Source organism: Netta rufina, assembly GCF_964035555.1.
Source record: "Netta rufina genome assembly, chromosome: 28".
NCBI classification, from domain to species: Eukaryota; Metazoa; Chordata; class Aves; order Anseriformes; family Anatidae; genus Netta; species Netta rufina.
The window spans coordinates 593446-605809 of record NC_140152.1 but is presented as its reverse complement, the minus strand read 5'-3'; the positions used below and the strand labels follow the sequence as shown (position 1 = coordinate 605809).

General features: G+C 48.7%; 1 protein-coding gene across 1 annotated transcript; it reads right to left on the bottom strand.

The window, feature by feature from the left end:
* Window positions 1-289: 289 nt before the first annotated feature.
* On the bottom strand, window positions 290-10483 carry ZAP70 (zeta chain of T cell receptor associated protein kinase 70; the record flags this gene model as incomplete). Its single annotated transcript, XM_084302676.1, has 12 exons — window positions 290-413; window positions 750-862; window positions 1679-1819; window positions 2137-2329; window positions 2600-2806; window positions 3476-3683; window positions 4198-4246; window positions 5451-5491; window positions 6122-6200; window positions 7801-7939; window positions 8559-8719; window positions 10082-10483. The coding sequence occupies 12 exons, from the start codon at window positions 10481-10483 to the stop codon at window positions 290-292; spliced, it is 1857 nt and encodes a 618-aa protein (XP_084158802.1).
* Window positions 10484-12364: the final 1881 nt, after the last annotated feature.

The window sequence follows — 12364 nt, the reverse complement described above, 5'->3', positions numbered from 1 at the left end:
TGGGATATTTTTTGGAGGTGGGTAGGAAGGAACCACAATACTGTCCTGTACTGTCCTGTGATGGTCAGACTGAAGATGTACATGTACATCATGGCTGGCTGTTTGGAGACACGAGGTGTAGCTGACTGCCCTTGTCTGCTGACAGTATTGCCTCCCAGGATCTTAGTTCTAGAGCTGCTTGAGAAACAAAACCATTGTTTAAAAGATTAAAGCAGAAGTTTGCAAAGAGCCTTTCCAGGTCCTGTGCAGGAAGTCCAGGGCATGTGTGTTGAGGGACGGAGAGGGAAACTCAAGGAAGAGCTGCTTTTGATTTGTCCTCTGTCTCTGGACCGTTTTCTGTCTTGGTAGCAATACTGTAGTAGTAGGCACGGATTGTGTTTTCCACAGAAATAAATCCTGGACGCTCTTCCCATCTGCAAAGGCAGAAAAGAAAAATAAGAATTGGCAAAAAGGACAACAGTGGACTGACCCAATGGAGAAGATACCAGGCACAGAAGAACCTGGGAGAGAACAGCAGCCCAGCAGTACCAGGCTGTACCAGGGAAGGAGCTGCAACTTTTCTGGGATGGAGAGGTGCAAATGCAGAGAAGCTCTGACATCTTACAGGCAAATTGAATGGAATGATAATAAAGAATTATGTGTATTATTCATCATGGTCTGGGGAATGAGACACCATTCATTTCGTATTGTCCAGAGAGTGTGTGCTGCCCTGATGGACCAGCAGAGAGAAGAGCAAGAGAAATCCTTACCTGTAGGTCCAGCATTGCTGCATGAGAGTGTACATCTCTGCTGGACAGTCCGCGGGGCACTCCATGCGCTTCCCTTGCTCTATGAAGCTAATAACCTCTGGGCCTTTCATTTTCTAGGAGAAGATCAAGTGGGAAAATGTTTTCACAGAATCACAGAATTGTAGGGGTTGGAAGGGACCTCAAGAGATCATCGGGTCCAATCCCCCTGCCAAAGCAGGTTCCCTAGAACAAGTTGCCCAGGGAGGCATCCGGACGGGCCTTGAATATATCCAGAGAAGGAGACCCCACAACCTCCCTGGGCAGCCTGTTCCAGTGCTCCGTCACCCTCACCATGAACAAGTCATTTCTTATGTTGCTGGGAACTTCCTGTCATCCATTTTGTGGCCATTGCCTCTTGTCCTTTCCCCACAAATGACTGAAAATGTTTTAATGGTTTTGGATATGGAAACAGGGTCAGTAGAGGCAGTTTAGAGCTGGGCCTGGGGTAGTACTTTGGGTCCATGCACAGCACATCCCATACAGTGTCTGTTTTCAGCCCCTGCACCCAGCAGTGGTGTCTCACACTGCCTCACAGCCCAGGGCCTCATCCCAACCCTGGGCAGAGCAGTGGCTGAGCAACTGACTTTTCAGCTCTGCAAGTGGGTGGAAGGATCAAAGAGAAGGTCTGCTTTGATTCAAATCCAAATGAATTTGTTTTGTTTTCTGTTTCCTTTCCCTAAAATGAACACAATGCTGCAGGATCCAAGCAATCCAATCTGTGCCTTCCATGAAGTGGAAGTGAGCCTGTTGTGTTGCCCCCTGCCTAAGAGACGTAAAAGCATCCACTCGAGGGAATGGAAATCGAAGTTTCATTGTGTGTCAGTCAACCAGTTTTAGAGTGGGAGCCCAGATTGTGACTTCGATCCATGATAGGCCTAACTTTGCCTCACCTTGTACGGTTTCTGCCCATAGCTGAAGGCCTCCCACATGGTCACACCATAGCTCCATACATCACTCTTGCTGGAGAACTTGTGATAGAGGATGCACTCCGGGGCATACCATTTCAAGGGCCACTTTCCTGCTGTCCTGGCCTGTAGCAAAGCAAAAATGAACATTTGAGAGAGAGCCTGCTCTGAGCTGAACCTGAATTCTGTTTTGCTAAATGTTTCTGCCAAGTGTAATCCCACACTGCTGAAAAAATGCTGTCTGCATTTCTTCCTTCCCTCCTGGAGCTTTGTAAAGACCCTTTTAATGTCACAGCAGCAAGGCTGGACAGAATGTGATGTGGTTGTGCAGCCAGGCTTCTGGGAAGAACTCAGAGCCCCTATCTCTGGGAGTCTTAGCCCCTAGCCTGAAGGAGGCTGCGAATCTGCTAGCTATCTGGATCCTTTGTTGTGCTCACACTTACCTTGTAGTAGCTGTCATCAGCACCAAGAGCCTTGGAGAGTCCGAAGTCACTGATCTTGGCATAATGCTGGTTGACCAGCAGGACATTTCTGGCTGCCAGGTCCCTGTGGACAAAGTTTTTTTCCTCCAAGTACTTCATCCCCATGGATACTTGATGCATCAGCTCCACAATATTGCTGACTGTAATCTCGTCTCTGGGGAGGATGGAAGGACAATGCAGTAATAAAACTGTTGGACAGCAAGAATCTGTCATTACTCTGTACACCACAGTCCCCTCTAAGCTCTCTAGCTGCAGCGGAGAATGAGCTCTGTTCCAGAAGCATCAGTCCCTATGACTTACATGAAAAAATAATCTCTTTCTGTTATTAGCAGCCTCCCTCCACCTACAAAGCCAGGCTTCCCTGGCAGAAGTGAGTTAGATGAGAAATGCAGAGAATACCAGACACATTTTATTCAGTACTCACTTCTTGGAAGACAAGAACTTGTTGAGTGGTCCTCCAGAAGCCATCTCCATCACAAGCATTAGGGACTCTGCCTCGCAGACCCCAATCATGCGGACAATGTAAGGGTTGTCCAGTTGATGCATGATCTGGGCTTCCGTCATCATTTCATCTCTCACTGTTTTCTCATTGTTGCTCTTCAGCACCTTGATGGCCACATCGATCTGCTTCCTGCACGGGACACAAGAGGAACAAATGTGGATGAATTAAACAGCACCTGGATTCATGTATCAGCCAGAAATGGAAACTACTCCACATGTGATAATGTTTGGTATCTCAAATGCAGCCTCCATAGCCTGTTTTGGTGGAGCCCTGTATGACATTGTTATCCCAGGCCTGTTAGAAGGCCCAAGAGAAAAGGATCACCTCAGCCTTGTAAGTGTAGAGTAGTGATTGTCATCTGTAGATCTGAAGGCTCCTCATACACTGAGATGTGCATCATCATCACCATTTTTCAAGGAGGGTCTCAGGCACAAAGTGAGCAAAAGCCATCTGTATGGACATGCAGAGAACCAGAGGTAGAGCCAAGGATTGCACATCTACTCAGTTTCACTCCTTTATTCTGATGTGGACCAAGATGACCTCAGGAACATGGACATGCCCCTCTGAGCCCGGCAAATGCCTCCAGAAGTGGCAGTCTTATGCATAGGAGCATAAGATGCAGCTTATACTCTCAGGACACTGGTAAAGTCCCAGAAAAGCTACTACTGACCTTCCAGAGCCTCTTATACCTCCACCCCATTATCACTCTAGAGTCCATCTAGCTAGAAACAGGATGTCTGGGGACATCTCTGAGCACCCCCTTCCCTCTTCCTCGGCATCCTTCAGGGCAGCACTCACTTTCTCATTTTGTAGACTCCTTTCTTGACGCAGCCAAAGTTTCCTGCCCCCAGTTCCACTTCATCAATCATCAGGTGGTCCCTCTTCAGGAAGAGTTTCTTATCCTTCAGTTCCTCAGGGTCACTGTATGGGCTCTCATAGACACTGGTGTCCATGGGTAGCAAGCGTGACTTTCCTGCATATTCACAGGAGGTAAACTTGTTTATAGCTATAAGTGATGTACCCTTCCCTGCCCCTCCCTCATTGATCAAGAAGGTTTTCTTTAACCTCCTGGCATATTCTCCTTCAAGCTCCATCATTTAAGCCTTCCCCTGGGCATCTCCCTTCCTCTCACAGCCCACGGCCTCTCTGAGTTACACTGTCAGACCCACGATGGAGAGATGTGTTTAAGCACTCCCACACTACAGGTCCCAGCAGGTCCCAGCTGCATGCTTGGCTTCTCCCCAGTGAAATGTAACTGAATGCACCGAGTATTTTGTAGGCAGTATAGAAGATGGGGAATAGGACAGGGCTTGGTTTACTGGGTACAGAGTGTGGGTAAACACTTTTGCAATATTCTTGGCTCAGGGCCCAGTAGTAAGTGGGTGCCTTTGTAGAAAAGCAGCTTTGCAGCACAGCTCTTTGACCAGAAGGTGATAGAGATGGCAAGCCCCCTGGCTCCTGTGGCACCCCCAGGTCCTATCTCCTCCCATCACAAGGCGAAGGTTTTTAGAGGTGCTCACCTACAGGCTCTGGCGTGTATCCATCTGCATTGAGAGCCCCAAGGTGTCTCTGGAAAAGAAACAGGGTTAAAGTGGATAAGGCAGCCAGGGGAAAACATTTCAATTTGAAATGGGCAAGGAGAGGGATGGGGAACCTCTGGAGCCCAACAGAGCCCCAGCTGGTGACTTCCACTAAAAGGCCCTGTGCTGGGCATAGGGGACTGGTGCAGTGTCGAGCTGTCTGGTCCTGGCTGGTGTGAAGCCCCTGCAGCTCCACAGCAGGGCTCTGACCCTGGGGATTCACTGCAGAGCCTGTGTGCAGCATTGCAGCTAAGTGACCTGCTCTGTGGGCTGCACAGGGTGAGGTGCCAAGGGGGCTGTGTGTTCTCTAGCAGCGGGGAGTATGCATGCAGGACTGTGTTTTGCTCTGTGCCTCCTCTGTTTCCCCCATCCTGAAGTTACAGGTCTTCTGCAGCAGTGGGGGTCATCCCAGGCCAAGTCTCTGTAGCTCTGTAGCTCAGAGTCAGCGAGTGAAGGGAAGCCCAGAGGCAGCTCAGCTTGCAGTCAGCTCACTTGCCTGGCTGGCTGTGCCAATGAGTGACCTCCACGAGCACCCATGGATGCTGCAACCACTGTTCCAAAATCAGACAGGGACAAAGCCACGACTGCTGTATGAAACACACTTCTCCAGCACAGCTTTGAACTCCAGTGCTGCTTGCAGCAAAGTTACCATGGGAGCCCACCGCAGATTGTGAAAGCTCTCTGAGAACATGGGTAAATGCTTAGACCTTTATTTGGGCTTTGCTGGGCTCTGGGATGGGCTGCTCTCATAGCCCAAACTTGCTGGTTTCAACACGGTTTAGCACTCGCAGTGGTGACTGAGCACAGACATACCCTGAGGCCAGGGATGCAGAAGGAGCACAAAGACCTGGCCAGTGGCCAGAGGCTGGCTGCAAGGCTGGGCGTTCCCAGAATCTGACCATGTCTTCCCCACTCCTGCCTGGCAAGGAGGGCAGCAGGGAGAGGGCTCCCTGAGGACATCCCCACATGTTGCAAGGAGCGCGGTGTGAATGGAAACCATTTTCGACTCTGCTGGTAGCTGTGCCCAGCTATTCCTTGTCCCCATCCAAGCTGGAAAGAGGACAACATTGCAGCTGGCCTTAATATATTCCAGTTGTGTTATTGCCTTTTAGAAAAGAGCAGTTTGATCAGTGAACTTGAAATGCAATTAAGCCCCTGAGGTACCAATAAAACAGACCCTTCCCAAAACTTACGCTCACAGAGGGGTGGGTTGGTGGAACCGGTGCTGCAGAGGCTGTGAATCAAGAGAGAAACTTTTATTTGGAGTCTGTGTGTGCCCTAAGCAGAATCAGAGCATCAGTCCTTGAAGGACTGTGGGGTCCAATCCCTCCCACACAAATACCCCTTTCCACTGTGTTAGCTGTAAACGGTGTGGAAGCACGTCTAGATAAGGGGGCTGTTCCCAGGCCAGCCCTCCAGAGACCTCAGGGATCCCACAGGCAGGCTCTGAAGTGACATTTGTGACACTTGGGCCAGGAGAAGTGACACATGGTTTTGAGTGTTCAGCTCAAGAGATGCACCAGGAGCCAGGCTTCGGGTCATGTTGTTTCCTGGTGCCTAAAAAGCAGGTCATTTTTCAGAAGCCATGCATTTGGCACCCAAAGCCCCTAATTTGTCTGGAGCACAGATTCCCCTGTCTGTTGCTGTGTTTGGGCCACCCTTGGCCATGCCAGGAGTGAGGCCGCTTTCAACAGACAGCACAAAGTGGCCTTGCCCAGCCTGCCACAGGAGCTGAAATTGTGCCATTCCCTAACCATCAGAGCCTGCGTAAGTTGGGTCGGACATGGTAAAGGACACTTGTGATAGCACGGCTCGAAGTGGCCTCAACCGGGGCCAGGGATGGCACTCGCAGATGTCAGCTCACCTGGCATGCTGGGGTTGGGGCAGCTTTCCCTCAGGGCAAAAATCAGACCATCCGGTTTGAGTTTCAAATACTCCACCAGCTGAGAAAGGAATCAGACGAAAAAGAGATTAATGCAAGCAGAAAATCATCTTTTCTTTTGCAAGTAGCATGTGTGGCTTATGGTAATGGTTTCTCTCAGATTTATGGCAGAGAGGGACCCGATTATTTCTTTCTCTCCTCTTCTAACTATGCACTCAGGGATCTTGTAGAGCCAGCATTTGCATAGCTGGGTATACGCCAGAGCTGGGAAGAATTTGGGAAGTTAGATAAATACCAAAAAAAGACAAAGGGAAAATCTCTAGTAGTACAGCTTGGTAGGGCATTTTCAGTGTAATGTCATTGTTGTCACAGCCGGAAAGGTTTTCAAGAAGTGTTTTGTTTGATAGTCTAAGAGAAACCTTTGGCTTTCCTGGAGGAACCCCAGGGCTAGCCCTCTGGATCCTGGGCAGTTTTTCCCTGCAGTTCAAGCACTGCAGGGATTGACGCTGGCTGGAGTTGACCACCTGAGCCCTAGCCACTGGACCACAGGGTGGACTAGGCTTTCTCTTCCCCTCCCGTGTGGCTCAGATTTCATCTGAAATTGGGAGACTGGCACAGTTCTGTTGCCATTAAAATGCCCAGAAGTCTTTGTTTTCATTTAAATTCAGTATAAAGACAGTCTTGGGAATTTGAAAAATTCAGCAAAACAGTTACCATCCCCAGACAGCTTTACCCAGGAGGAAGCAGCGGTGTTCCTTCCCTGAGGCAGCTCTGAAGGGCCATGGTGCACACAGACCCAGCAAGGCTCCAGGGGCACGCAGCTCCCAGCAGTGCCAGGGCTCTGTGCTGGTCTTGGGCTTCAAGCCCTCATCACATTCCCTAAAAACCCTGTCCCCTCCTTGTGAGGACTGCTGGGGCAATGCAGCATCTGAACATATTCTGCAGCTCCTGTGGGGTGATAGGATTTGTCTCCTGGTACATGGACATGTCTCCTAGTCTCATGGTACATCTTTGGTCATGTCAAGGTTTTGGCAGTTGGCTCCCCACTGTTGGCAGTTCTGCCCCCCACACACACCTTCTCCCTCTTTGCATATTAGTCAGCCACTTGGAAAATAAAGTTGCAGTCAGCACCTAAAGGTTTGCCAAGCCAGGAGGGGGGATGCACAGGAGACACAGCCTGGGATGAGCAATTTCATCAGTGCTTGTTGCAGGAAGAGGTCCCATGCAGATGCTGTGGCTGAATGTGTGATGTTTGCTGATGGGGTGCAAACATAATTAATATGACCATCTGCCAGTATCCTGCCTTGAAGCTAGAAGTGAAAAGCACTGATCCTCTTGTTTCTTTGGAGAGGCACCAGGCTGGTGTTAAGCATGGCAACACCAGTGCTACTTCAGAGCTGCTATAACCCAGCCCTAGCTGTACATAGCTAGGAGTGCACAATGGTGCACAGATATGAACGTAATGAGGTGAGATGATAGACAACCAGACCCAGAGGACATAAGAGTTTTCTGGAAGGGGCTACAATGACCCACATATGGTCTTAAAGTCTTTAAAGCTCCAAGTGGCCTTCCCTTTCCCCCAAGGCATGGGCAGCAACAACAAGGGAGAAGTACCTTCGCTTTATTAGGACAACAGCAGTCACTGTCCCACAGTACAGTACCTGCCAGAGCGTGTCAAACTTGGTCCCCTCGGGGATGGAGTACTTGCCGGACTTGTCCTGGTCTATCCGATAATGATACACTGTTTTGCCGTAGACAAGGGAGAGAGCGTAGGAGCCGTTTTCCTTTTTTTCTCTCAGCCTGGTCAGAAGGAGAACTATTGAAAGTAACTCTAGGTTTTACCCTGCAAATTACCATGGCTGCAGTGGTGGTGGGTTGCAGGGTGGGCGCTTGGTAAGGAGTCCCCTCTTAGAATTGCCACCTTCCCTCTGCAGAGGCTGAGGAGAGATCCTTCACCTTCTGTCTCTTGCCCCTCTTCTCCACCCTCTCCAGCTAATTCTTTCTTTCTCCAACTCATTCAGGAGATAATTAAATTAAGGACCATCTCACTTCTGCGAGATGCATGTGTTTTTCTAGCACAGCAAGTGCTTTCTTCTATATTTTATTGGCCATACAGTGCCTCCATTTCAGTGTTGAATGTCTCTGTCTACTGAACTCTGTATCTGATATCACCCTGTGCATTAGAAAGCGTGCTTCATACAGACATCTAAACATGAGAAATGAATAAAGCTTATGACTCGCTCTTCATGAGGGCCAGCTACTGCTTCGTAAATGACAGGTGTCAGACCCCACAGATCTGTAACCCCAGTCTGACCATGCCCAGCTAAACCTCCTCTCAGGCGCTGCCACATGAAACAAAGAACTAGAGAGTAAGTGGGGAAATGCTAAAAGGACTATCTTTCAGGGTTTGCACACTCACAGGAACTTCCCATCAGGTTGTGCCCCAGAGTAGAGCCTCCGTTCAGCTTCATCCCGGCTGATGTTGCCGTGGTACCAGGGCATCCTCTCATGGGCTGTGGTGGCAATGAGCTTCTCCACCTGTGGAGCCTGGCTTATGATGGCCTGTTCAAGTGCATCCCCCTGGAAGAGAGTGAGAAATGAGACCTCCTGCTGCACTGTTGTGTTGCTGTGTGGCTTCAGCATGGCTTAGTTTGCACCCCCTTGGACAGTTGAGGCAGGAAACTTGGACAGCCTCGTAACTGGAGTGCCTGTGACATTAATTGTGCCTGTAGCACTAGTGGGTTGGATTCTGTTCTGCTACGGAATTACTTGCAGAACTACTCGAGATGAAATACTTGCTTATCTAAATTGCTCCCAGCCCTCAAAGCCATCTGAAGTCCATTGATTTGTTGGTAAGGGAAGAGAGAAGCCATTGTGTTCACATAAGGGATTTTGATGCCAGGCTCACAGGGTGCCTTCCCGCTTGGCATTCCTTGAAGAGCAGGACCGCTTTCTGGTGCCTCTGCCTTCTTGGCTGCTTGCTGTCCCCAGGCACTACAGCTTATCAAGGGCAGTGCAATCTGGAAATCATGTGGGGTACCATAGATTAATTTTACTGGCCGTACACTTTTCATAAACAAATTCAGGTTTTCATTTGCCAGTAGGTGGCAATGTCCTTTGTGTTATCTGCCAGGGTTCACGGTTCAGCTTCATGGAGAAACCCTACTGAAGACCTCATTCTGTCAGGTACCTTTGGTATAAAACAGACCACATTTAGAGACTTCTCATAGAAAGACTTCCTAGGGAGAATGCCTGAGCTATCTCACTTGGAAGGGGCTGAGTAGGCACTATTGAGCTGACAGCAGGTAAAAGAAAATTAATTATGTAGCTGCCAGTGTGACCATTTAGAGAGTTTTGCTTGGTCTGTCTCAATTATATATAGTTCTGTGTACAACCAACTACAGAAGCTATTTTTAAATTGAAATAATAGACAGACTAGATGCAGTACCCAGTACCTTAGTCTTATAGGCAAAATCTCCAATGACTTTAAAGAGCAAGGAAAACCTGAGCAAGACTTTGAATCTGGTTTCATCTCAGCTTCAGCACAGCATTATGGAGGCACAGACACTTCACGTGCAGAGCGTTGGTCTAACTGCAGTGAGTGTTCTGTGTGCTGCAGGGGAGCAAATGGTGCATGGCGAAATGCTTGTGAAGTGGGTGGTGAATCCCAACGCCCTGCAGAGCAGGTGCAATAGCAACTGTTCAGAGAAATAACCTGAAGTTTTGGGATGATGTTTAGACATGTTTCTGAAGAAGCAACTGAAAAAGTGAGAGTTAAGACTACTTTTAGTGCCTGCTGCCTTTAAGGAGGACCTTGCTTCACCACGATGTGATATAAGAGGGGGAAGACAGCAATAGAGGAGGTCAGGGTGGCAAGTGGCAGTAATCCCCCAGAGAACACCCCTTGCACAGTCCCACACTGCCTTTGGCAATGGCCAGTACCTCTAGTCTCCACGTCTGCCGGACGTATTCGCGCACCATATTGTCCCTCATGCTGTCGAAGACACCAGGCTGGGGCTCCACACCACTGGGGCGGTTGCAGGGCTTGCGGAGGGTGCAGCAGAGCCCATCGGCATCCTTGGAGTAAAACTCACAGAGCTCCTCTGGCCCACAGTGTGCTTTGCCCCCCGCAATAGCATAGGTACCGTTCATCTGGCGCTCGATGGCGTAATGATAAAACTGCAGGTTGCATACCATGGAGAGGACATACCCCCCCAGACTGCGCAGACATTGCCGCAGCAGGAACAGCCCATCCGACATGCCTGCCAGCTTGAGGTACTCCTCCGCTTCTGACCTGGCAATGCTGCCATAGTAAAAGGGCAGGTGAGCAGCAGCATCCGGCATTGCTGCGCACTTACTGGGATTGCTTGGGGCAGCTCACAGGCAGCTCGTGCTTGATCTGGAAGAGAGAACCAAAATTCTTCACTGATTGAATTTTTGCAAACATGTTTAATTGGAATTCAAACCTGTTTATCTAGGGGTTGATCAGCCCCCAGAAGACAGTCTGTAGGGACATCTCAAATATCACATGGAGAGTAGGAACAGGTGCGTTCATATCTTTGGCCAGAGAATCCCACACAGCAATTCACCTATCCTGCTAGAAAGCAGAAATACACCCGATCTAGATCTATTGCAAGTAATAGAGAATACACCAAATTCTACAGTGATTGTTCTGGTCATTGATTACCTTCACTATTAAAAATGTGCTTCTTAAATCCATTCCAAAGTTTTTAGTTTTGGCTTCCTACTATTTTCTCTCTAGTCCTGTTCACAATAAAAGCAATAAAAGCAAACTCTTTTTCCTCTCTGAATAAATTGGTTTTGCTGTGAGGGTCTATTAGGCCAAAATCTTACATGAATTAAGATTAAAACATGAGAGCAACATTAATTGTCTAAAGAACATCTAGATATATGGTTGCACCAAACACAGCAGAAGGAGGCAACTATAAGCTGAGTGCTTCTAGGCAGACATTAACTATCTGTTGACAGCAGCAAGGAGAAACCTTACTCTAATTGTCTCTTGATAAATTGTATGGATTTTTTTTCCTACAATACCTGACCGGCTGGTTTCTGAATTTGGCCAACACTCCGATCCTAACTGGCAGTTCCTATTTCTACTTCTTTCACATGTTCCTGAGAAAGACGGAGCTCAGACATGGCCAGCCATCACTGAAAAATGAATTTAATCCCACTGTCTCTGTGAAGCTGAAATGTGCAAGCATTACTGGAGTTCCCCGCTCAGAACAACCTAAAACCAGAAACAAACCTACCGCCGTGATGCTGCAGCGCCAGTTCTTGGTGGGAACCCAGTGAGAAATGTCACTTTGTTGACTGAGATATTGCAGAGACTCTCCTGTCAGAGAGCTATAGGAGTTCTATCAAAAAATCTAAAATCCCACCCACAAATTATAGCCAATTTCCGGTGCTTAGTGGAAACATTACCAGATTTGGAGGGTCTTATTTGTTCCCTGGAGCCTAATCTTCGGTTTTGTCATTGCGTAGATGCTGACCCCAAAAAGAATTATTGTCTCCCTCCCCATCTCCCACAAATGCATAACTCATGTTTACAGAAAAGGCATCCAGCTTTTTGGCTGGATCTCTGCTATTCACCATGATTCTTCCAAACATCACCCTCATTTCCGAACACAGTGGAACAAGTCACTGCCTGATTGTTTGGTCCTATTGAGCTGCTTCCGAAGCAGCCTCTCAGGCAGTGGCTGGAGCTGTGCTTGACTGGCCATCTGCCTGCCCTGTGCCTACCCAGCAAAACTAGTGAGGGGGCTGCTTCCTGCCAGTCTCTGGCCCTGCTGAGCTATGAAAGGGTTGGCTGGATGTGTGCTCTGTGTCAGTAGGAACAGGGTAGGGGTTAGAAGGAAACTGCTGAGGAGAAACCATTTCTCTGTGTTAACCCTGCTCTACTCAGTGTTCAACAGTGAAGACCCCATGGGGAACTGGATTTATGGCAACCAGAGTCTTCTCTACCTATTTGTTGTCTTCATTAAGCCCAGAAGTGGCCTTCTGATGAGAACAGGAAGGGAGAGCAGGCTTGGTGAAGGAGATGTTTTAGCTAAGGCAGGAAACCACAACAGGAAGCCGTCAGCGGTGTTTGCAGCTTGCATGCGGGACATGTGTAAACCCTGTCAAGCGCAGCACAACTAAGCCTGAATTGTGAAGCCCCCTAATCAAATTCAACAAATGAAACAAATTGGGGTCTTGATGGACCTG